This window comes from Hyperolius riggenbachi, chromosome 10, assembly GCF_040937935.1.
Source record: "Hyperolius riggenbachi isolate aHypRig1 chromosome 10, aHypRig1.pri, whole genome shotgun sequence".
In the NCBI taxonomy this organism is placed as follows: domain Eukaryota; kingdom Metazoa; phylum Chordata; class Amphibia; order Anura; family Hyperoliidae; genus Hyperolius; species Hyperolius riggenbachi.
The window spans coordinates 138,621,649-138,648,659 of record NC_090655.1 but is presented as its reverse complement, the minus strand read 5'-3'; the positions used below and the strand labels follow the sequence as shown (position 1 = coordinate 138,648,659).

The 27,011-nt window shown below is 42.5% G+C and overlaps 1 protein-coding gene across 1 annotated transcript in view; it reads left to right on the top strand.

The window, feature by feature from the left end:
- Positions 1–20,841, top strand: part of SGPL1 (sphingosine-1-phosphate lyase 1) — a 70,137-nt gene extending 49,296 nt beyond the window's left edge. The window contains exons 9-14 of the mRNA XM_068258302.1: positions 7,173–7,271; positions 7,826–7,972; positions 12,379–12,617; positions 13,724–13,870; positions 14,892–15,012; positions 15,780–20,841. Of these exons, the coding sequence (XP_068114403.1) occupies positions 7,173–7,271; positions 7,826–7,972; positions 12,379–12,617; positions 13,724–13,870; positions 14,892–15,012; positions 15,780–15,920 (894 nt within the window). The 3' untranslated portion in view covers positions 15,921–20,841. The remainder of the gene's footprint in view (positions 1–7,172; positions 7,272–7,825; positions 7,973–12,378; positions 12,618–13,723; positions 13,871–14,891; positions 15,013–15,779) is intronic.
- Positions 20,842–27,011: the final 6,170 nt, after the last annotated feature.

Sequence of the window (27,011 nt, the reverse complement as noted above, 5' to 3'; positions counted from 1 at the left end):
TTGGGAGACGGCATGCATCGTCTTGGCACTCTGTTACACACAGGCCTTAAATGTGCAATGTATAGGAACTGAAGGCGTAAAGGCTGAAGTACCACTCAAATCCCCACTTGGCTGCATGTGGGCAGAAAGGTTAGTACTGCTGCTGATTGATAACTCTTAACAGACATAAAATGTACAGTTATCAATCACAAATGTTATTCCTATATCATTACCAGCCTAATGACACTTGGCTAAATTCTGTCCCCATTTAGGAAAATCTCCCTTGCTTAAAGGGGCACTATGGCGACAAATTGTAAAATTAAAAATCTGTGCAAACGTAGACAAGTATGAAGTACTTTTTTTCCAGGGCTAAAATGACCCATAAATTACTTTTTCTCCTGTGTTGCTGTCACTTAGTAGGTAGTAGAAATCTGACAGAAGTGACAGGTTTTGGGTAAGTCCACCTCTTCATAGGGGATTCTCAGCAAGGCTTTTATTATTTATAAAGATATTCCCTAAAAAGGATTTAAACAATGATTTTGGCCAGCCTCCCTGCTCGCTACACAGTTTTTTGGCAGTTGGACAAAGCAACTGTGATTCACTGCTTTTGAAAATAAATCCCTGAGAATCTCCCTATGAAGAGATGGACTAGTCCAAAACCTGTCACTTCTGTCGGATTTCTACTACCTACTGTAAGTGACAGCAACATAGGAGAAAAGTCATTTATGGCTCATTTTACTGTGGAAAAAATGTACTACTTACTTGTTTGTTTGCACATATTTTACATTTTAAAATTTTTTCCGCCATAGTGCCATTTTAACCACTTAAGGACTGCAGTCATAAAACCCCTTAAGGACCAGAGCCTTTTTTTCCATTCGGACCACTGCAGCTTTCACGGTTTATTGCTCAGTCATACAACCTACCACCTAAATGAATTTTACCTCCTTTTCTTGTCACTAATACAGCTTTCTTTTGGTGCTATTTGATTGCTGCTGCGAGTTTTACTTTTTATTATATTCATCAAAAAAGACATGAATTTTGTCAAAAAAATTACTTTTTTAACTTTCTGTGCTGACATTTTTCAAATAAAGTAAAATTTCCTATACATTTGAGCGCGAAAGTTATTCTGCTACATGTCTTTGATAAAAAAAAAAACCATTGAGTGTATATTTATTGGATTGGGTAAAAGTTATAGCGTTTACAAACTATGGTGCCAAAAGTGAATTTTCCCATTTTCAAGCATCTCTGACATTTCTGCGCACCTGTCAGGTTTCATGAGGGGCTAAAATTCCAGGATAGTACAAATACCCCCCAAATGACCCCATTTTGGAAAGAAGACATCCCAAAGTATTCAGTGAGAGGCATGGTGAGTTCATAGAAGATTTATTTTGTCACAAGTTAGCGGAAAATGACACTTTGTGACAGAAAAAAGAACAAAAAAAAGTTTCCATTTCTTCTAACTTGCGACAAAAAAAAATGAAATCTGCCACGGACTCACTATGCTCCTCTCTGAATACCTTGAAGTGTCTACTTTCCAAAATGGGGTCATTTGTGGGGTGTGTTCACTGTCCTGGCATTTTGGGGGGTGCCTAATTGTAAGCACCCCTGTAAAGCCTAAAGATGCTCATTGGACTTTGGGCCCCTTAGCGCGGTTAGGCTGCAAAAAAGTGCCACATATGTGGTATTGCCGTACTCAGGAGAAGTAGTATAATGTGTTTTGGGGTGTATTTTTACACATACCCATGCTGGGTGGGAGAAATATCTCTGTAAATGACAATTTTTTTATTTTTTTTTACACACAATTGTCAATTTATAGAGATATTTCTCCCACTCAGCATGGGTATGTGGAAAAATACACCCCAAAACACATTATACTACTTCTCCTGAGTACGGCGATACCACATGTGTGGCACTTTTTTGCACCCTAACTGCGCTAAGGGGCCCAAAGACCAATGAGTACCTTTAGGATTTCACAGGTCATTTTGAGAAATTTCGTTTCAAGACTGCTCCTCACGGTTTAGGGCCCCTAAAATGCCAGGACAGTATAGGAATCCCACAAATTACCCAATTTTAGAAAGAAGACACCCCAAGGTATTCCATTAGGAGTATGGTGAGTTCATAGAAGATTTTTTTTTTTTTTTTGTCACAAGTTAGCGGAAATTGATTTTAATTGTTTTTTTTCACAAAGTGTCATTTTCCGCTTACTTGTGACAAAAATAAAATCTTCTATGAACTCACCATACTCCTAACGGAATACCTTGGGGTGTCTTCTTTCTGAAATGGGGTCATTTGTGGGGTTCCTATACTGCCCTGGCATTTTAGGGGCCCTAAACCGTGAGGAGTAGTCTTGAAACTAAATGTCGCAAAATGACCTGTGAAATCCTAAAGGTACTCATTGGACTTTGGGCCCCTTAGCGCACTTAGGGTGCAAAAAAGTGCCACACATGTGGTACCGCCGTACTCAGGAGAAGTAGTATAATGTGTTTTGGGGTGTATTTTTACACATACAGATGCTAGGTGGGAGAAATATCTCTGTAAATGACAATTATTTGATTTTTTTTTACACACAATTGTCCATTTACAGAGAGATTTCTCCCACCCAGCATGGGTATGTATAAAAATACACCCCAAAACACATTATACTACTTCTTCTGAGTACGGCGATACCACATGTGTGACACTTTTTTGCAACCTAGGTGCGCTAAGGGGCCTAACGTCCTATTCACAGGTCATTTTGAGGCATTTGGATTCTAGACTACTCCTCACGGTTTAGGGCCCCTAAAATGCCAGGGCAGTATAGGAACCCCACAAGTGACCCCATTTTAGAAAGAAGACACCCCAAGGTATTCCGTTAGGGGTATGGTGAGTTCATAGAAGATTTTTTTTTTTGTCACAAGTTAGCGGAAAATGACACTTTGTGAAAAAAAAAAAACCAATACATATCAATTTCCGCTAACTTGTGACAAAAAATAAAATCTTCTATGAACTCGCCATATGCCTAACGGAATACCTTGGGGTGTCTTCTTTCTAGAATGGGGTCATTTGTGGGGTTCCAATACTGCCCTGGCATTTTAGGGGCCCTAAACCGTGAGGAGTAGTCTTGAACCCAAATGTCTCAAAATGACCTGTGAAATCCTAAAGGTACTCATTGGACTTTGGGCCCCTTAGCACAGTTAGGCTGCAAAAAAGTGTCACATGTGGTATCGCCGTACTCAGAAGAAGTAGTATAATGTGTTTTGTGGTGTATTTTTACATATAACCATGCTGGGTGGGAGAAATATCTCTGTAAATGACACATTTTTTTATTTTTTTTTACACACAATTGTCCATTTACAGAGAGATTTCTCCCACCCAGCATGGGTATGTGTAAAAATACACCACAAGACACATTATACTACTTCTCCTGAGTATGGCGATACTACATGTGTGACACTTTTTTGCAGCCTAGGTGCGCTAAAGGGCCCAACGTCCTATTCACAGGTCATTTTGAGGCATTTGTTTTCTAGACTACTCCCCACGGTTTAGGGCCCCTAAAATGCCAGGGCAGTATAGGAACCCCACAAGTGACCCCATTTTAGAAAGAAGACACCCCAAGGTATTCCATTAGGGGTATGGTGAGTTCATAGAAGATTTTATTTTTTGTCACAAGTTAGTGAAAAATGACACTTTGTGAAAAAAAACAATAAAAATCCAATTTCCGCTAACTTTTGACAAAAAAAAAAAATCTTCTATGAACTCATCATACACCTAACAGAATACCTTGGGGTGTCTTCTTTCTAAAATGGGGTCACTTGTGGGGTTCCTATACTGCCCTGGCATTTTACGGGCCCAAAACTGTGAGTAGTCTGGAAACCAAATTTCTCAAAATGACTGTTCAGGGGTATAAGCATCTGCAAATTTTGATGACAGGTGGTCTATGAGGGGGCAAATTTTGTGGAAACGGTCATACGCAGGGTGGCCTCTTAGATGACAGGATGTATTGGGCCTGATCTGATGGATAGGAGTGCTAGGGGGGTGACAGGAGGTGATTGATGGGTGTCTCAGGGGGCGGTTAGAGGGGAAAATAGATGCAATCAATGCACTGGGGAGGTGATCGGAAGGGGGTCTGAGGGGGATCTGAGGGTTTGGCCGAGTGATCAGGAGCCCACACGGGGCAAATTAGGGCCTGATCTGATGGGTAGGTGTGCTAGGGGGTGACAGGAGGTGATTGATGGGTGTCTCGGTGTGATTAGAGGGGGGAAATAGATGCAAGCAATGCACTAGCGAGGTGATCAGGGCTGGGGTCTGAGGGCGTTCTGAGGTGTAGGCGGGTGATTGGGTGCCCGCAAGGGGCAGATTAGGGTCTAATCTGATGGGTAACAGTGACAGGTGGTGATAGGGGGTGATTGATGGGTAATTAGTGGGTGTTTAGAGGAGAGAAGAGATGTAAACACTGCACTTGGGAGGTGATCTGATGTCGGATCTGCGGGCGATCTATTGGTGTGGGTGGGTGATCAGATTGCCCGCAAGGGGCAGGTTAGGGGCTGATTGATGGGTGGCAGTGACAGGGGGTGATTGATGGGTGGCAGTGACAGGGGGTGATTGACAGGTGATCAGTGGGTTATTACAGGGAAGAGCGGATGTAAATAATGCACTGGCGAATCGATAAGGGGGGGTTTGAGGGCAATCTGAGCGTTTGGGCGGGTGATTGGGTGCCAGCAAGGGTCTAATCTGATGGGTAACAGTGACAGGTGGTGATAGGGGGTGATTGATGGGTGATTGATGGGTAATTAGTGGGTGTTTAGAGGAGAGAATAGATGTAAACAATGGATTTGGGAGGTGATCTGATGTCGGATCTGAGGGCGATCTATTGGTGTGGGTGGGTGATCAGATTGCCCGCAAGGGGCAGGTTAGGGGCTGATTGATGGGTGGCAGTGACAGGGGGTGATTGACAGGTGATTGACAGGTGATCAGGGGGGATAGATGCATACAGTACACAGAGGGGGAGGGTCTGGGGGGGGTCTGGGGAGAATCTGAGGGGTGGGGGGGTGATCAGGAGGGAGCAGGGGGCAGTTTAGGGACTAAAAAAAAATAATAGCGTTGACAGATAGTGACAGGGAGTGATTGATGGGTGATTAGGGGGGTGATTGTGTGCAAACGGTGGTCTGGGGGGTGGGCAGGGGGGGGGTCTGAGGGGTACTGTGGGCGATCAGGGGGCAGGGGGGGCAGATCAGTGTGTTTGGGTGCAGACTAGGGTGGCTGCAGCCTGCCCTGGTGGTCCCTCGGACACTGGGACCACCAGGGCAGGAGGCAGCCTGTATAATACACTTTGTAAACATTACAAAGCGTATTATACGCTTCCTATCCGGCGATCGTCGGGTTAACAACCCGCCGGCGCTTCCGAGTGGCTGGTGGGTTGACGTCGCGGGTGGGCGGAGCCTATTGCCGGCGGATGCGCGAGCATCCCAGCGCGCGATCCCCAGCCAAAGAGTGCCCCAGGACCTGACGCCAATCTGCGTTACGTGGTCCTGGGGCTGCCACTTTGCCGCCGCCAATATGAAGTAGGCGGTCGGCAAGTGGTTAATGTCCTGGGTTAGTAAGAAATAAACTTCTTTTTGTATGTGGTAGTGTAGAAGACTTGAATCCTCCCCAGCTCTTTATTGCAGCCCTTCAGACTCATGTAAAGGCCATAGGTTAGCTTATAGTATCTCATTAAACCACTAGCAGTGGGAAGAGGCAAAGGGTGATTAGAATTTGCTGTAAACAGTATAAACATTTTGGGATTTTGTGCTTCATGTAAAGGGAACCCAAGGTGAGAAGGATATGGAGGCTGCCATATTTATTTCCTTGTAAATAATGCTGGTTGCATGCCTGGCAGCCCTGTTCACCTTCTAACATAAATAGTCCGAGTCAAACCCCTGGAACAAGCATATGGCTAATCCAGTAAAGCCTGAATCCGTGTACTTGATCTGCTGCATCCTTGATCAGGGTCTATGGCTAAAAGTATTAAGAGACACAGGATCAGGATGACTGCTAGGCAGCTGGAATTGTTTAAAAGGAAATAAATGTCAGCCTAGATATCCCTCTCACCTCGAGTTCCCTTTAAAGGAGAACTGTAGTGAAAGGTATATGGAGGCTACCATATTGATTTCCTTTTAAGCAATACCAGTTACCAGGCTATCCTGCAGATCCTCTGCCTCCAATACTTTTAGCCCTAGACCCCGAACAAGCATGCAGCAGATCTGGTGTTTGACATTTTTGTAAGATCTGACAAGATTAGCTGCATGCTTGTTTCTGGTGTGATTCACACTACTGCAGCCAAATAGATCAGCAGGGCTGCCAGGTAACTGGTATAGCTTAAAAGGAAATCAATATGGCAGCCTCCATATACCTCTCACTACAGTTCTCCTTTAAGGTCGCCAAGAAAACACTTTAATAGCTTTAAGGGATTAAGAGGACCATCCCATCTCTAGCTTAAAGGGAATTTGTGGTGAGAGTGATACGGAGGCTGACATGTATTTCCTTTTAAACCATGCAAGTTGTCAGTCTTTTTGCTCATTTTCTGCCTCTTGTATGTTAGCCATAGACCCTGAACAAGCATGCAGGTGTATCTGACCGAAATCTGACTAGATTAGCCACATGCTTGTTTCTGGTGTCTGATTTAGACCCTACTAATGCAAAGAGGTCAGCATAACGCCCTCCATATGCCTCTCACCTCTCAACAGATCACACATCTGGCAAAAAATATCTATAGCTTTGAAACAATTGACTATCCCAAAATGTTTTTCTGCCACTAGGGTATGGTGATCCTAATTGCAAGATGAAAGAAGCACCCAAAGTTATAAAAATTAAACGTGGTGCCGCTTGTCTTCCCCTTTCCATAGTGCAGATCATGCTGGTTGGCCTGGAGCCGAACAATGTGTCTGTATGGCTCTTGTGTTAAAACAGTCATTTAAGATGATTTGTATAAAAAAATTGCATGTCAAAGGTTGGAAGTAGATAGCATTATTTCCTACATCCATTGATCACATTTACGTGATGAAACCATACATTTTTACTTGCAGGGAAGAGAGAATTTTGGCTTTCATTGTGTTGTATTACAGTGATAGCGCCACCTATTGTCATAGCAAAGTCTTACAAAGCCAACAAGCTTTCTTTTTTATTTTTGTTTTTGAAATGTAATTTACGTTCTTCTACTGTGTTTCTGTTAACAGGCAATGAGAAGAGCAATCTCTAAGAACACCGCCATGTTGGTTTGTTCAGCACCACAATTCCCTCATGGAGTTATTGATCCGATAGAAGAAGTAGCCAAGGTAAGTAGAATTTCGGTGCTGGGAAACAAGCCAGTAGTTCTGTTTACTGCAATTTATAGTTTCAGCCAGCAGCACTTTGCACAGTGTTATAAATATGCTGCATCATCGGTCAGTGTCACGATCATAAAACATTGTAAAATGTAAAATACTGTATATGTAAATATACCGTTTATAAATTTCTGCAAAAGGAAAATATTATACATTACCGTTTTCCTATGTTGCTGTCACTTACAGTAGCTAGTAAACATGTGACAAATTTTACAGCTTTTGGACTAGAGCATCTCCTCATACAGGATTCTCAGGCGGCCAGTCGCAGTCTTTGTATAGATCTTTTTCAGGAAGTACTGAGAATCCCCCATACCTACTAAGTGACAGAATCATACGAGAAATGTAATTTATAGCTCATTTTATTTTGGAAGAAATTTACTTCCTATTTTTATGTTTCCATGCATTTTAAATTTTACAATTTTTTTTATTTTTTTTTTATTTTTGTGATAGTGGTCCTTTAATGAGCAGATCCCTTCTTCACACATTGTCTGCTTCTGTCTTCATAGCTGGCCGTTAAATACAACATCCCTTTCCATGTGGATGCCTGCTTGGGTGGTTTCCTCATCGTGTTCATGGAGAAAGCTGGCTTCCCTCTCCCTCCATTTGACTTCAGGGTGAAAGGAGTGACCAGTATCTCAGCCGACACTCACAAGGTGAGACAAGGGAGACACGCAGATAAATTGTAGCTTGAACAGTTGCACAGTCATAAATATAACGCTGTAACAAGTGGGTATAAATAAGACTAGACAAAGAAAAAAGATGGTTTGCCTGGCACTCAGTAGTTGGGGTGAGATTGGATCAGCTGCACCTTTAAATAAAAAACTCCATCCTATTCCACTTCTCTGCTCTTGTCATGTGAAGAAGCGTGCATCCGGGCAAAGTTAAATGGCAACCAAATTCACAGAACATGCAAGACAGTCCGCGCACAGCTCCTTTAAATCACGTTTATTTCCTCATGCATTTTCTTCAGCAGGCATGTAAGTACATTCACAGCTATGTAGCATAGGTAAAGTGGATTGATCTGACCTGTTCCTGGATCTGGATAAATAAGACTAGTGAAGCCTGTATGAAACTTACCAGAGTGCTCTATAATCGAAGTACACCTGAAGTTAGAGGGATTTGGAAGCTATCATATGTATTTCCTTTTATACGGTACCAGTTGCCTGGCAGTCCCGCTGATCTCTTTGGCTTCAGTAATGTCTGAATCACACCTGAAACAAGCATGTGGCTAGTCCAGTCAGATTTCAGTCAGAAACATCTGATCTGCATGCTTGTTCAGGGTGTCTGGTTAAAGGTATTAAAGGCAGAGGATCAACAGGATAGCCAGGCAATATGTAAAAGGAAATAAATACGTTGCTCCCCCATATTACTCTGTTTAGGTGCTTAAAAGGCTTCAGTGGAAACCCTCTAAAACAATTGCTCTAAGGCAGGGGTGCCCACACTTTTTCGGCTCGCGAACTAATTTAGAAACCACCGAGTCCACGAGATCTACCAACCGTTCTCCCCCGCACAGTGTAACAAACAAACACCCTCCCCATCCAAAATTCTTCTCCCCTCTCAAAGCCTAGCAAATAGCTGCAGAATCCCTCTCTCCCATACAGTGTCATGGATCCCCATGAACAAGCACTGGCCCATCACTAGTGACAAGTGCACAGCAATATAGACACATAGCTTCAGAAGGATTCTAAGGCTAAGGCTGTTTGCTATGTTTGAAGGGACTATGTAACGGTTTGTGGTGGGATAGGGAGCCCCCCTCCCTATCCCAGCACAGGCATAGTCCCTTCAAACATAGCAAACAGCCTTAGAATCCTTCTGAAGCTATTTGTCTATATTGCTGTGCACTTGTCACTAGTGATGGGCCAGTGCTTGTCAGGAGAGCAGAGCTGATGATTATCAGTGTGGCTTCCTGCGGCAAGAGACTCTTCCCCCAGCTGGCTGCACAGCTGCGCACAGTAAATCATCTATTACTGTATCTATTGCAATAGTAATCTGATCGTGCCTGCCATCTTCCCCATCAGCCTCAGCAGCCTCCACACACTTCCTGCTCCCGCCCCCAGTTGTCATAGCCTTGAGGGGAGGAGACGCTGTCTCCTAATTTGCTGCTCTCCCCTTCTGCCTCACCTCCCTTTCAGTCACGCCTCTCCCTTTCCTCCCTGATGCTAGCAGCACAATATGACAGCCACGGCTGCGGGGCAGCAAAATTTGACAAGACACGGCCAAGTGGCCGCGATCTACTTAGCAGGCGGTCGCGATCTACCGGTAGATCGCGATTGACCTATTGGGCAGCCCTGCTCTAAGGGCTGGTTCACACTGAGAGTGATTGCTCTGCGCTTGCCGATTGTCAGCAATCAGCAAAGCGCTAGTTCTGTTTCCCACTATGATGGTGTTCTCACAGCAGCGTTTTACAATCTTGCTGCTTTCACCATTTTTCAGAGCAATTCTGCCTTCCAGGAACATGCAAAAATGCAATCCTTTATAATTTGCACTGCAAAGTTTTGCAGTGTTAACTAAGCCTAGCTGTGTAGTAGCACAGGGTATCTGGTCTTCAACTGCTGCAGCAGAATTTCACACCTTCCAGTATGGCAAGAAAGCTCTATAAGGCCTGGAACCCACTAGGAGCGCTTTTCTGAGCGCTTTGTGATTTGAAACACTCTTGCTAATGTAATGCTATGGGTGTGCCTTTCGGATGTTTCCTTATTTTAGTGGAGTGTGGTTACATGTTACTTGGTGTAACATCTCCACAGCTAAGGTATGTGTTTGGGTCATTGCTCAATGCCCTATTGGTGAAACACATATTTCTATTACACTATAGTAAATACTGTGTAGTTATTTTGGGTTTCTACCCAAGTGACTGTAAGGATACAGCTGTACAAACGGTAAGGGAGATTCAACTGATCACTCTTTGTGTTCTAGCAAAAGTTTCATCACACCTACCTGCCAACATAGCTCTAAGATGGGTCGGGCACCACCAAATAGAATTATAGCTCTTTTAATTTAGCAAGGCTGCAATGACAGACTGCTGTTTCGGGCAATTGCCCTTTCTCAAATTGCAAAAAAATAGCCATGACATAAAACACATCTCGCATCCATTCTTAAATACACTAACCACCAACAGTGCACCAATCAACATGGACAGAGTTAAGGTGGGCGACGCCCAGCCTTCCTGCGCACTCACCTTCCGCCTTGCTAAAATAAAAGAGCTATAATTTTATTTGGTGGTGCCGACCCATCTTTGAGCTATGACACAGTGTACCCCTGGAGCTGCTGGGGTAGGGGTCAGGGCACACCGCCTTCCTCATTGGGCTCTCCTCCACCTGTTCTTGTTTACACCTACCTACCAACATGCAGCAACTTCTTCAATTCTAATTAGTTGAGATGATCAAAAAGATGCTTATCATTTTGGTTTGCAAGTAGATTTTCAGATTAAGCAAATAGTATGCTGTTTGGGATTGCGCCATTAAAAGTGGCAGGATTGCATTTGATTGGTCCAATTCCAATATGCTTTAAATTTGTATGAAAGCCTTTTGTGAAATAATTATTTGCATTCCAATGGCCTTCTCTTCTAATGTGTTGGAGAGGATGCTTGGCTGTTTACAAGTGCCGGTAATAGACTTACTCCAGTTAGCTAAACTGCTGTCTGGAGTAAGTGGAATGCATGTGCTTATAAATGGTGATAAATTGTGGTGTTAGAATATTTTGTAGGATCTTTTATAGAAATAACTTAAAGATAACCTATAAGAAAAAATTGTTTGAAGAACAGATACTTAAAGTGAACCCAAGGTGCGAGTGATATGAAGGCTGCCATATTTTTTTCCTTTTACACAATATCAGTTGCCTGCCAGCTCTGCTGAACTATTTGGCCACAGTAGTGTCTGAATTACACCAGAAATAAGCATGCAGCTAATCCTATCAGTTCTGTCAAAAACCTGAGCGGTTCTTGCCTTTTTCATGATTGCTAACTCAGTAAAGGACCAGCCTTTAAAGCGTTGCTATCATATATGCCAATATGCCAATATTGTCCTAAACACCTGATCTGCTGCATGCTTGTTCCGGGTCTATGGCTGCAAGTATTAGAGGCAGAGGATCAGCAGGGCAGCCAGGCTACTGGCATTGCTTAAAAGGAAATAAATATGGCAGGCCTCCATATCACTGTAGTAGGAAGCCTCTGAGTGGTCTACGGGCTTCCCTAATTCTCCGCTGCTTCCCAGGACTCTCTTCTTGGTATTGGTGGGGACTGTTATTGCTCATGCAAGCCTCTGTACTACAGGCTTACTTCTACTCGCCTGGATTAAACATCCAGTTGTTTTTTCAGGCATACTTCAAAACTATTTGCTTTTGCTGTGTTTTAAGTGGTCACTAGCATTTATACTAATCTTTGATGTCAGACGAACTCAATACAGCTATTGCTGCTTAGCTAGACATCCATATATCATTCAGCCTGTAAGGGGAGTAGCACAAGGAGACAAAACTCTGAGGGTGTTCCTGACTAAAGGTGCCCATTTTCTGTAGAGATTTTATGAACTATTCTTTATTGTGATCGATTTTCCTTAATGGGAAATCGATTGTACTGTAAATAAATACGATCATTTTACAATTTTATTTCAGATCAGATATGATCCCCTGATGGATCGGCACACTGCATATGTACGATCAACTGTATGGTCATTTTTCATTTATCATGAGGAACTGCTGACTTTTTTTTTATTTTTTTTTATTTACAATTCAAGTAGATTTATTGAATTGAAATAAAGAACTGTTCATAAAAAGTTGTACCATTAACTAGCACTTGTAACTGAAAGGTATGTTAATGGTCATCTGCTAGAAGCTTCTTCACTAGTAAAAAATGTGCCCTTCCAGATTTTCTTTGACCCCTTTTCCCAAACCCCCAAGAGATTGCTCAGACTCCACCTCCAGTGATTGCCCTTTCGGTTCCCCAGTTTCAGAGGTCATACCGAAGGGAAATGTTTTAGTCTGGTCCTTCCACTCTTTAGAACTGTTGCAATTATTGGAAATCGTTCCTGCCTTCTATGTGGTGAATGCTTTTGTTTATACATTTCAGTATGGCTATGCACCAAAAGGATCCTCTGTGATATTGTACAGCAGCAAGGACTACAGACAGTACCAGTACTTTGTCACAGCAGACTGGCCAGGTGGCCTCTATGCCTCACCCTCTATGGCTGGCTCTCGTCCGGGTGGTATAGTCGCTGCTTGCTGGGCCACAATGATGCACATGGGTGAAGATGGATATGTGGAAGCTACCAAGAAAATTGTAACTGCTGCACGGCTCATCATAAAAGAGTATGTTCTGCATAGGCGTGTATGAATGACTGTGTTTGACCTATATAAGATGTTTCTTTTCTGTTTACTCTAGTTAGTTGCCATGCTCTGTTTATTGCAGGATCCTTATTCACATACTAATTTTGCTTTATTGCTTGAGATGTAGCACAAATATGCATTGATAACAGAATTCTCCTATTACATGTTAGTGGCATTTCTTTACAGCGAACCAATCACATACTGTATAGCTATTTGTATCGGTTTGATTCTTCACCCTCAGTCTACTTTAACACTTGGGGCCTGATTCATCAAGCTAAAGCAGCGCAGCTTAATGTTGTGTAGTGCGCTTTAAATAGCCGCGCTTGCTGCCATGTAAGGAGTGTGCCTTCCTTAGTTACGTGTATTGCTTCCTTAGCAATGCGCGTAACATTAACTGCGGGTAGCCCTGCCGCGAGTGGATTCGCTGCCGCTACTGTATTAATTGACATTGTTATATAAATTAATACAGTAGCAGCCGCGAGTGAAGTATAGCGGTAGCAATAATTCACTCGAGCAGGGCCACCCGCAGTTAATGTTATGTGCATCTCTAAGGAAGCAATGCACGTAACTAAGGAAGGCACACCCCTTACATGGCAGCAAGCGCTGCTATATAAGGCGTGCATAGCGCGCACTACACAACATTAAGCTTGATAAATCAGGCCCTTGGTCTGTTGCGGTGCTATGAACAATATAATAATAATATTGACATCGAAACACAATTACATTTTATTTAAACTGACGAGTTTGCAGTGCAACAATTTCCATTGTGATAATGCGCAGCATGTTTTTGGATGCTGCACTGTATGCGTTGCATCACAGTGGGAGCCTGCAGTGTGACTTTTGATCACTGTTGGGTTTTGGTCCGATATTTATTAATGTGCAAAGGTTGTGGTGTGAAAGTAGCCTCACTGATTAAATACTTTTTGGCAGATTGGAAGTGTTTTATTTTTTTTTCTAAATCTTGTGGTTTTTTTTAAATCTTTGCTGGCAGGCTTTGTCTTGACTGTAGATTCTTTGTGTATAGTCCTGAAATGCGAAAAGATCATGAATACATTTTCAGTTTCTCTGGTTTACTTTTATTTTTGAAGGTTGCAAAAGGTCGAGGAAATCTTTATTTTAGGGAATCCTGAAGTGTCAGTCATTGCACTGGGTTCGAAGGTGTTTGACATTTACCGCTTGTCCAATTCTTTGACTGCGAAGGGCTGGAATTTGAATACTCTCCAGTTTCCATCTAGGTAAGCATTTGTTAAAAGCACTTTATTTGTGGAGACAACAGACCGTTCAATGTTCATCAGTTACTTTACACAGATGATTGTTTTTGGTTTCCCGGACTCCTGTCATCTTGTCTCTTCACCCATCAGTTTAGTTTAGTCTTTAAAGGCCCATACACACAAAAGATCAATGTCGCTCAGCGAGCGTTGGTACCTTATCACTCGGGCGACATTGCTGATTCCAAAGTTGACAGACACGTTCCTAACCTGCAGACTAGCAACATGTTCTGTTACTATGCAGCTGGGCAGAGGACTGCTGAAGCGGCAGGGGAGTGACGTCAATATGTTGAATAATATTAGCCTACATGTTAATTGTGCTCTTCTCTTGCCTGGGAAACTATGCAAGTATTAACAACCTGTAGTGATCACCATTTTGCTGGGATTTCCTGGCAAAACTCTAATACAATTAGAACTCAGACTCAATGGTCTGGTTGAATCGATGGACGTATGTCTTTTTTCAACCTAAATAACTATGCAACTATGTACATACTATATACGACATGACCAATAGAGAGATGCACATTAGTAATTCAAGGTCATTACTTTCTTTTCACATCTATAGTATTTTAAAAGCCATACAGTTTTGTGTTTAATATCAATTTGCTGATTGGTCATCTTTTGTGTCAAGACCAAATAAAGACAAGCCACACAACATTTATATTGCGTTTTTTTTTTTTTTTTATCTATCCTGGCAGTCAAAGCACCAGAGCTGCAGCCATTTGGGTGTGCTCAGTAGGAAGTAGCAGTGTTAGGGAGTCTTGCCCACGGTCTCCTTGCTAACTAGGTGCTGACTTGCTGAACAGGGAGAGCTGAGATTTGAACCCTGGTCACCTGTGTTAGAGGCAAAGCCCATAACCAGTGCACTGTTCAGCCAGCATGCTCCAAGATTCTTCGGTTTATGATGAAATTCTGTTGTGTGCGATTCTGAGGACAGTTTTATCAATGGTTAAAGGTGAGCGATGTTTGATTTTGTTTTTCACCACAGCATCCATATATGTCTCACACTGCTGCATACAAAACCTGGGGTTGCTGAACTCTTTGTGAAGGATGTGAAGGAATCGGTGACGGTAATAATGAAGGATCCTGGAGCCAAAACCACTGGAGTGGTAATTCTTTTTTATTATATTTTATACAAGTATTTGGTATTGCTGTTGTTCGACTTAGAAGTTTGGGGTGGGTTCAAATATTCTTGTGATTTACTGCTAGCTTGCTGGTGATTTATTTTCCTGCATTGCAAGCTCCCCTTACTCAATAGGTGATCTTTATTTCTTGGTGGGATTTCTGAAAATAAGTGATTAATGGAATCCATAGAAATCCATCCCATGCAGTACCCTAGTGATATGACGTGACAAACGGTACATCAGTCAGCCACAGGAGTTAAAGCATGTGATAGGTTACGTGGTTACTAACTGGTGACTAACTGATTATGTAAAGTATATATGAGGTGGCAAATGAAAAGCCACAGACCACGCTCTCTTTCCCCCCTCACCCCAATCCATAATCAGAGCATCTACAGAAATGGACACGTTGGGGAATCACATTTCCTTTGACCTTTAAATTCCCTGGAACCCAGGCCACTGAAGGATCAGTGGGATGTACTGGAGAAACAAGTCTGATGCTTGGAGTTCCTGCCCTGCAGCTTATAAGACATGGAAGCATCTACTACTCATGTCTTGGTGCTACAGAGGTTTTGTGTTGTTCATGCCTAAATGGGCCAGAGCTGTTCTGGCAGCATAAGGAGTAACTACACAATGTTATACTTGTAATGTTTTGGTTGTTCAGTGTATGATGTAAACTTGTACACATTAAACAAAGATGATTTTTTGTTTTTTACATTTATTTTACCCATATAATAACTTTTTTTTTCTTCTAGGGTGCCATATATGGGATGGCACAAACAATCCCAGACAGGTCTATGGTCACAGAAATTTCCAGAGCCTTCCTGGACTGCTTGTATCTTACAGAAATGCCTTCCAGTGCCAATCAGATAAATGGTTCAACAGGGCACCACTAGCCATAACTACCTTCCTTTAGGCGGTACTCTCCCACGTGGTTTCACAGAGCCGGTGCAAGCAGGATGGCACATGGACTGCTTTTATCACACTTATTTTGTAGTCTTTTAAAGAACAGGTCTTTTTTGATGATCCTTTTTTATGCCCAGTATACAAGGTACTTGCGCCCGTTTTCTTCATATTCAGGGTAGACATGTAATTTATTTGAAGAGGTACTGTGTAATACAGTAACTGTAGAAATTCATCATTGCACATTTTAACTGTTCTTATTGCATTGCCGCCGTGTAGAAGCCTGCTTTGCTTTCTTTCAATAATGCCTTTCTTCCTGTTATACTCAAAAACGGTTTGAATGCCATCTTGCATTTCTCTGTATGGATTCCTGCTGAATCCTTATGTTATGCCGGTTACGAAGGGAATTTTCTTGGGGTTTCTCTGACATAACTGTGAATGTGGAGGCAAACGATGACAACGGTTGTAGCATTTTATTCAGTGACGTGATGAGAGGCCTGTGTGCTAATGAATTGTACATAAAGGTGCTACATGCAGAAGCTTAGAGAGGCATCAAAGTTCATTTTTCCCCCCAGACTGCAGTAATAAATGGAGGACAAAGCTCAGTAAAAGAATGTGGCATTGAAAGATAAAAAAAAAAAGGCCCATTTACCATACAGCACCTGTAAATTATTGCCCCATAAGTGTACAGATAACAGATGGCAGAAGAAGCTTTCAGAGGTGATTCTGTTTTCTGTGTTATAGAAACTAAATTCTGGTCAACCCTCCAGCATGAGCCAAAAGCAGCTCGACCATGGCACCCAGATTGTGTGAGGAGCGAGAGACAACCTCTGTCACTCAGCCTCTGAAAAGCGGAATGAGTGCATATACTCGAAGTTACCACTATGCAATGGCAGACAGCCATTGAGCGGTAACATTGCGCTTTGCACTCATTCCATTTTTCATTGATGGAGCAAGAGAGGTTGTCTTTCTTCCCTCCTATACGGGTGCTGTGGCTGCTTGGGTTTTGGCTCACACTGGAGGGGTGGCCAGCACTGTGGCAGGAACCAATTACAAACACTGGACGTGTGGACTCCCATCCAGCACAGACTGTGTTCTTATGGGGCAACATTTACAGGTACTGCACGGTAAGGTATTTTATTCTTATATTTTTTATTTTATTTTTTACTTTCAATGCTACAATCTTTTGCCAAGCTTTCCCCTACATTTATTGCTGTAGCTAGTGGAAAAAACATAAACATTGATATTTGTCCTTTAAATTATTAATTCTCACATTCCTGAAAGGTGCTTCTGTGCAATGCTTTGCTGTTGCAACCTTAGTGACCCGTATCATGGCTCGCAGAGCAACCATTTTGAAATGGGAGGAGTCCACTCATACAAGGCAGCTGAAAACTTTCACAGCCTTCCTGTGTCCTAATTCCACCATAACTCTGAAATATTATTTTTTATTTTTTTTTTGTAATGTGCCATCAACACTCTACAGCCTCCTGAAAAGGTTTTTCCCTCCGTGACATAAACAATAATGGCCTTTCTGATTGTATTAAAACTAAAATAATTGAACTACTGCACAATGAAGAGATAATTGATGTTTATTTTCAGGCCTATTCAGTGCCTCCTATAATCAGGAAAATGGTATCCTACATGAGGGAGGTAGCAGAATGCCTTGTAACGTGTATGTTTAGCAAATAACATTGAGACGGGGGTCACACTTGTCTTTCAGTTTGCTGCGCACATTTTTCTGCACACTATATGTACTTGTATGCAGAAAAACGTGTGCGTTTTTGACAGCAGCTAATGTAATAGAGAAAACGCGCACGATGAGCAGAATTATGCTGTAGAATGTTCGCCTTTTTCTTTTTGTACGCAAAAAATGCACACAAGTGCGAACTAGGCCATTGATCAACATTAGTTCTCAGTTAAAATGTGTTTTTCTATGCAGAAAACACGCACAAAAGTAGACTAGTATGACCCCTGCTTGAATTGAATGAACATGTATTGAAACTGTAATTTTTCATCAGATGTATATAGATTGGAAATGCCAGTTCTTTGCTAGATAAATTCCAGTGGGTTTCGGCAGGATTGCAGGGGAACTATAGGCAGCAGCAGAGTGTGATCCAGGTGTATAGCGTTGTACTGAAAAGGAAAAAAAAACTAGCAAAAACACCACCTATGAAAAAGCTGATGGTGTCACAATTCAAGAGAAAAACGTTGAAGAAATCAGTATGTATTTTAGAACAAAAGCAAAATCCTTAACACAAGTACATTGCATTTTTGATCAGCCCATCATTGTAATCGCACAAGTAGAAATATACAAATAACACTGGAACACACACTAGATGGTTCTCGGCCAAGGCAAAACCATCTCCGCCAAGACTCCAGAGTATGTATGGTGGCCCTGATGTGTCACTGAGAGATCTGCAGTGCCACATCATCTCGGCAGAGTGCAGGCCAAGTGTATTGCTTTCTTCCTCCACTCCATAGAAGTCTAGAACCGAAACTTAATATTAAAGTATTAGGTTCTGAACCCCACAAGCAATATTTTTCATGTGTGTAAGTACCCTAAGACCTCATAGTAATAATAACTTTACAATGTTATCATGTAAGGTCCGAAAACTGATAGTAATAGAGTATATACAGTATGTATAAAAAACCAAAAAAATTAAGTCTAGAAGCTTAGGTAAATTTCTGACTCCTAGTTGCAGAGTGATCCACAGCAGCCAGCATGCTTTATAAAAATTCCAGCTTAGGGTCAAATTTTGGAGTTGACTTATACACGAAGTCGATTTATATTCTAGCATATACTGTAATCTGTGGTCAAGGTTTTACAAACTGATACAATTTTTTTTTTTTTTTTTTACTTCTACCCAATTCAAGCAAAATCCTGGAAGGGGTTTTCCACAATTCAGTAACTGTGGACAACCCCCTTCTGCTTCTGAATGATATTCTGACCAGCATTTGTTAATGTTTAGTCAGCCTACTTCTGCAATGTAGATTCAGCATACCAGTCTTTTTTAAACTAACTCTACATCAGTGATGTACAGCAATGCTGGGCTTTCACAATTCTGATTAGTGAGGCTACTGGTGTCCCCGGGATCAGACCAGATATCTGGTTACTATGTAAAACAGAAAACCCTTTGTTTGCTTCTTAGATTCAGCTGAACTAGATGTTCATGTAGTGCAAAATTTCTTCTTCTAATCAAAAGTATTTACTCCTGTCTGGAACTTTAAGTGTTCCAGACATTTAATTTATTAGTAGATTATTAGAATTAGATACTGACAATCAACAAATATTTCTGCACTTGCATCAAAACTCCAAGCAAGAAGCAAAATGCACATCTGTAACATGTATGTGAATTGTTTTAAATTAAGGGCCAGAGGTTGTAATGCCATCACTGGCAGGTGTCACCTGCCTGCAGCCTGAATTATGTAGTCAGGCCCGGCTTTACCTCACAGGAGCCTATAGGCACAGATGTTCTGGCACCCTAGACTTCACCCTCCATGAACCTATAAACACCCCTGCTAAACCACACTGCAATTGTGTTGGCTGTCCCAGCTGTCCCAGCTGTCACTTCTTATTTACTTCCCTTGCCCATCATAGATAGCTGCATGGTGCCCCTTTAATATTGAGGGTACTTCTGGCTACCTAAAACTAAGTAGGTAGATGTGCCCCAAAGTATTAGGTAGCTAGAGGAACTTCCGTATTAAGTAGCTAGAGGTGCCCCTGACTGAAGGGAGGTCTCATCAGTGGAATGCCAAGAGGAGGGTGAATAACCTCTCATTTACACTCTCATCGGCACTCAGCATGGGGAAGGAGGGAGGCAGGTAATAGGGGAGGGGAGTGAGCCGCCTTTTCATCATCAGGCGCCTGTAGGCACATGCCTATAGTGCCTTATGGTAAATCTGGCCCTAATCTAGTGGCATTATCTCACTGATAGACAATTTATAGTGCTGCATGGTCATGCGCAATCTCCTGACAAGGAGGAATAGTATTGCCCCTGTACAGCATAGCAGGCCTGCAAGCCTCTGTCACAAAATAATCTTGCCACAAATAAAGCACATTTTTGTGTATCTGGGACTCCTTTTTAGAGTAACCTTGTCTCATCACAAAAGGCAAAAACTAACTATGCCATTTTTGTTGTGCCAGAAGTCCCTGCAATAGACTTCAGTCATTTCTGTGCATCTGGAGAACATTTGCTTCACCATTCTGTACAAGAGGGTCTAGATTTCCCCTTTGTGAGTTTAAGCTCCTCCTATTGTATCTATATGATTGTCCAATGTGAGAGCCTCTGTTGACCAATGAAGATCTGGCATGGAATTTTTAAATGGTTAAAGGTGTTATTTGTGCGATAAGGGGCAGGACTTAACTTCAAGTCAGAAAGTCGGAAAGTCAGCCTCTTGCGATGCAGGGATTCTTTAATGAAACTCGTTTGAGTATTGTAACAGGTAACTGTTGCAAGCACCATAAATTCACTTTTTTTTTTTGCCAAAATCTTGACTTTAATAATGTTTTCATATTGCAGGTTCACTTCAAGCTACACCATCAGTAGGTTTTAGCAAGTGCACTTACTCCAGTGTGTTACTTTTGTGACTGTTTGTAGGTTTACAAATTATTATATTTCTGTTGACTAATTAGATGTTTTTTGCTAAACCAGTCAGTGGGAATAAGCAAAATGTCTGTTATTAATAGCTGTGTTTTATGTTCTCTTATTTGTTTCTTTATATAATAAAGTAAAAAAAGGTTTTGCCACTAACAGTGATACGCATGAAATATCATTTCACATTAATATAAGAATTATTGTAACATCTAAAACTGCTGTAAGACATCATCTCCGCAGCAGAAGTGTGTGAAATACCATTTAGAGGGAAATTGAATCTACGTTTCTGAAGGTTTTTTTTTGGGGGGGGGGGGGGGGGGGGTTGTGATGCTCAAAATTCATCCGAATTTTCTGTAGAGCCAGACTTGGCAACAGTTTATAGAGGACAGTGTGCTGAGAGGTGGTTGTCATGGTTTTACAAACCGGCATCCTCCATCCTGGAGCCAGTCTGATGTCACTGCCCCAGAGCACTGACAGCTGGGTAGGCGAGCTAGATTGGACTGCCCATCAAGCTCTCTATGCTACATCCAAGAAGCCAGGCTGGTCACTGTCAAGTAAGAGTTGGAGGGCAGTTCTCTCCAGCCTGCCCTTCCTGGGACTGTGGCTTCAGCACGGCTCTTGGACGGTGACCATGGGATTGGGAACCTGGGACAGCTGCCTCTCAGTGCACTGCCATCTCTAGTGCTAAGACTGACCTTGCTATATGGGATAGATTACACTTTTGAGTAGGAAAATGGTGTATTTAATGGGCCTTTCTTCCTAAACCAAAGCTCGCGTTACAAATCGATAACAGCGAGGCACCACTTCCTAAAAGCCTTTTAATCCAGATGGGCAAATACAGTGTTAAAGAACAATGGGGGTGACAGCCTGATAGCGGTTTTGCAAGTTGCTTTTTCAGAGACAAAACATGTTTTGGTGGAGCACCCAGCTCAAAGAGCCTGCGGAGAACACTGCGCTGCTACCGCTTTGCACCTGACCCTCCGACTAAGCGATTATTTTTCTGTCCGGGGCAAATGACCGACTGATTGGGCATCGATTTCTATTTACGGGAAACATCAATAAGTGTATTGCCACTTTTACAGTAGCAAGTCAAGGCTATTGGCTTCAAAGGTATCAAAGAGGTAATCATCTGCTGAAAAAGCAGCAGTGCCTCTACCCTTCTGCACCCAAGTATTTAGAAAATGTATTGTTCATAACCTCTCTTGCTGTGCCACCAGTAGTGCTTAATCCCTCACCAAGCTCATGGGTAAGCACTGCTCTGCATACATGTTTCTCCACACGCAAGCTGGGAGGAGTCAATGTCTGCACATCCTTACCAGGGGCTGGCTCTACAACAGGCACATGGCAATCTTTGCATAGATCTGGTACCACCAATGGGAGGGTGAGGGGGGAGTCTACTTTCTATACAGAAAAGGTGGAAAATCTCTTTAATCGCTTCACCAAGTATCAACCAGAAAATGTGCAAAGAACTGAACAACAGAATGCATACAAGAGGTAGAGCACAACATTCGTGTCTGTTGTGTTTTTGTTTTTACTGCAGGAAGTTGAACTAGATATTATGTAGAGGTTCAGTCTGTATATGTCCATTGATTTACGTTGTTACCACCCAAGAAGTTGTAGAGAATCCAACTGGAATACAGTGTAAAATCACTCCTGTGCTGTATGCACTTGTAGCCTGCTATATACCGTAACAGCCTAATATAGAACACATAATGTATATGATCCTTTTGCTTTTCAGTAGATGAAGATGCCTGGATGCATCTAAACAAAGATACTTTTATTCATTGTACGTTATTTTGCTATTGAAATAAATGGTCACCATACTGTTAATTTTTATGTTAATGTTTGCTAATTTATCTCAAGGGACGTTTTACTTCTTTACAAACTATTTTTGGATTTGTGCAGCACACATTAAACAAGTGATGTCAGTTTTCCTGTGTGGTCAATCTTGTCAAATGATGTAGCATCACTGTACAAACAAATAACATGTTTTACACCTATCCTTGCCATAGATGGTATTTATAACAAAGACAAACAAACTGTACTTAGGACTAAAAAGTGCCTTGTATCACCTTGTAGGTGGCTAATCCTTTTACTGTAATGTGATCCTGGAATAAAATTCTTAGATTGCTATTTTTTTTGTCTGGACCTGATTGCGCTTTTGTCAGTGTAAAATGTACCATTATTATGTCTTCCGCAGCCTTTTACAGAGTATATAGTACATTTAAAAACGCCGTGAGGAAAGTGGGCTTGAAATATTAAGATATACTGTAGTAGAATATTAGTAAAATTACTGATATTCTACTATCACCTGATGCCATTTGCTGCAAGTTGATACAGGTTTATGCTAATTTCCTATGCAGCTTGAAAATGATCGAATTAAATTCCACCTGCATAGGATTTGATTGGTGCATTTGCAATCTGCATAAATTCGAGATGCAAGAGTTGCATAATCCTGAATCATACTGACTATCCCTACTTACTATGGTAAAGTTACTATCCTTCTAAACTTTAGAGGGATAGTAACTTTACCATAGTAAGTAGGGATGGTCAGTATGATTCAGGATTATGCAACTCTTGCATCTCGAATTTATGCAGATTGCAAATGCACCAATCAAATCCTATGCAGGTGGAATTTAATTCGATCAGTCTAACGCAAGAGTTGCATTGTGGGGAGCACAGGCAATTTTACGCAATGCAAAATCACATGGGAAATGCACATATTGGGCTCTACTTTTTTTTTTTTTTTTTTTTTAACTGATTACATGCACTACTTTATCACATACGATGTCCATTGCCAGTTATTACCTGACTCACTAATGCTTCCATAATTTGCGGGAGGCCTTAAGAAAATATATAATTTGTTTTTTACAGTGCGATTTCACATTGGGTGAAATAGCCGGCACCAGTCTACTTGGGAAACCTCACAGGGAAATTCCTGTAATGTTATTGGGTGGACAGCACCGTTTCTAACTTTTAGGTTGTAGCAAACTACGTAGAGAATATGGTCATTAATTCAGCTGCATTACCAATACTTTAGTTGATTTTAGTGTACAAGAACATTACATCATATAGAATCACAGTACAAGACAGAGCACATTTCAGAGTGTTAGGGCCCTTGCACACTGTGTGCGTTGCATAAAGCGCACGTTACAATGAGTGTGAACTGCAATGGAGACTGGACATGCACTTCAATTCAAAACCTGCATGCAGCGAGCTCGAATAATGAGCTTCATTAGAGCACAGAAGTGTGAACTGTCTCATAACATTGTATGGGCAGTGAGTTGGCATGCAGAATTATTCTGCAATGCAACGTTGTCCAAGGGCCCCTATCCATTACTCAGGCAGGGCTGTGGAGTCAGAGCAATTTTTGGGTACCTGGAGTCGAAGTCTGGTTTCATAAACTGAGGCGTCTGATTTTTTTTTTTTTTTTTTTGTACCCACTTCATAGCCCTGCAAGGGCTGTGGAGTCGGAGCAGTTTTGTTAACTGAAGTCAAGGTAGGTGGTTTCATAAACTGAGGAGATAGTAGTTTGATTTTTGCACTGACTCCAAAGCCCTGTCCTCAGGTGCCCTACTTCATACCACATCTATACTGTAAATGCATATAATCATACCCACTACACGAACAAAGGGGCTGGTACACTTCAACCATTTGCATTACATGTATGAAATGAGCAGCTGTTACCATATACAAAATATGACAATTACAAAAAGTGTCTGAGACTGAACTCATCATTAAAACCGCCTGGCTTCAATGTCCAACAAGATTCTTTCTGTAAGTACTTTAACAAAGTCTATGCCTTTAAGGACGCACCATCTAAGCTGGCTGATATTATTATTGTGGGTGATCTACTATTAGAGATGGGCTGAACCTCTGATTTTTGGTTTGCAAACTTCCGCGGAAGGTTCGGTTCTCGCGAACTTTCGCGAACCGCAATAGACTTCAATGGTTAGGCGAACTTAAAAATTTAGAAAAATTTCTACTGGCTGGAAAATGATATAAAACATATTTCAAGAGATCTAATACCTGGAGGAAGTCCCTCCTCCCCCCCCTCCCCTTCTACCTATTCTCTCATACCGGAGGGAGGAGGGTCTCATCTGCCAGGGAATTATAGTATTTCAAAAGCCAGCTTACATACCGTGGCTGGGAATTGAACCCAGGTCTCAGTGTATGGTAGGTAACTAACATATCCATTATACCACCAACACTACTAGCTGAAGCTAGCCTAGCATGTACCATTTATGCTCAATCCAAGAGAAAAATTAGACAAGACAAATAACATTTATATCACACTTTTTTCCTGGCAGACTCAAAGCGCCAGAGCTGCAGCCACTAGGGCACGCTCTATAGGCAGTAGCAGGAAGACTTGCCTAAGGTCTCCTACTGAATAGGTGCTGGCTTACTGAACAGACAGCCGAGATTCGAACCCTGGTCTCCTGTGTCAGAGGCAGAGCCCTTAACCATTACACCATCCAGCCACTGCTTAAGGATTTGTAGTCAGGCATGGCCTTGCCTTTTGTGTTCAACAGTTGTCCAAAGAGAACCCCAGATAGCTAGGTAGATTAATCTCTCTCTCAACTTTTATGTAGGGAATCTCATTGGATTGACCTCTTGAGTAAGCTGAAGCCAGGCAGTTTTTAAGCAGCTGACGAGTACAGTCTCAAACACTTTTTGTAATGATTTCATGGTGTGTGCTCACACACACACACACACACACACCTGAAACGTTGTGGTCTATCTTGTACTGTGATTTGCCATGTACTGTGCTCTATAAGAGATTCTGGTCTTATGTGCTACAATACATTGAATACAAGAATTCACCCAGAAATTCAAACAGGATTCAACAGCCACAGGACTCTGCTGGAAACTACTACTCTGCATCCACAACTGCCTCCAATGCTATTGCTAAAAATGCCACTGCTGGACATATGTTGCACGGCCAAGTAGACTCTGCTTCTTCATTTACACAGGTTTGCTTGCACTAACTGCATACTCATATAAACTGTTTAGTGGTTGGAAACTTCCTGGTTATAATCAGAGACCATTACTATGTTTACTGCACTTTTTCTCATGTTCTGCCTGTCTGCAAATATCTACAAGTTGCATTGCAATATGCATCCTCCCAGTGTACCAAACTCCATATTCATTTCACCTGCTCTGCTTTCCTCACCTTACTCAGCTTCTCATGAACTGTTAGCTCTCCAAAAATCTCTCTCTATCTCCAGCAGCTCAAAAACCTCACAAACATTTAAATCCCATTCACATTTGCTTACTCTCTCCCTCCTACTCTTACTTGCAGCTGGTGATATATCAATCTTGGACCACAGCCTGCTGCCAGACAAGCATCCCCTGCTGACCTGCTTCATACACTTCACAGCCCTCTGTCCACAAATAACCTCAACACCCATCCTCGCTCCAACCTTATTTCCATCCATCCCACCCACAAACACATGCTCCCCCTACCTTGCGGTCTCTGGAATGCCAGATCCGTCCGCAATAAACTTACAGCAGTCCACGACCTCTTCCTCTCCAAATCCCTCACCATCCTCGCACTCACTGAGACATGGCTCACCCCCTCTGACTCTGCCGCAGAGGCTGCCCTCTCCTATGGTGGGCTTCACCTCAGTCACACCCCCAGACCAGACAACAGGACCGGGGGAGGGGTGGGTCTGCTCCTCTCCCCATCCAGCACCTTCCGTGCCCTCACTCCACCTACCTCCCTACAATTCACATCATTCGAGGCCCACACCATCCGCCTCTACCACCCCCCTCCCTGCCATTGTTGCGGTCTTATACCGTCCTCCAGGCTCCACCCCACAATTTCTCGATGACCTTGCTTCCTGGCTCCCTCACATCCTCTTCTCTGACCTCCCCACCATCATCCTTGGGGATTTCAATATTCCCATCGATGAAGCCCAGAACTCCGCTGTGACCCGGCTACTCACCATTACCAACTCACTTGGACTAGTACAACACACCAACGCCCCCACTCACACTGCACGTCACACTCTCGACCTTATATTCACTAAATCCACCGCTATTGCAGACCTTGACATCGCACCCTTTCCACCCTCAGACCATCACCTTGTCACCTTCAACCTCCTCACGGAAGGCACCTCCAAACTACCCGCCCGCCCACCTGGTCGATGGCAGCGAGACCTACGCAAGCTCAACCCTAACATCCTTGCTGACCCCCTCCATGCCCTCTCCTCCACTCTCCCCACCCTAACCTGTCCTAATCTTGCTGCAGCTCAGTATCGCCAAACTCTCTCATCAGCCCTAGAGAAAGCTGCTCCACCAATATTTCGCCGCAACCGACCCCCTAACCCCCAGCCCTGGCGCACTACCCATACTCGCAACCTCCAGAGGGAAACACTTGCCACTGAACGGAAATGGAGGAAATCTAGACTTAACCAGGATTTCCTACAGTACAAGACCAACCTGCTGCAGTTCCACACTGCCCTTGCTCATGCGAAGCAGGAATAC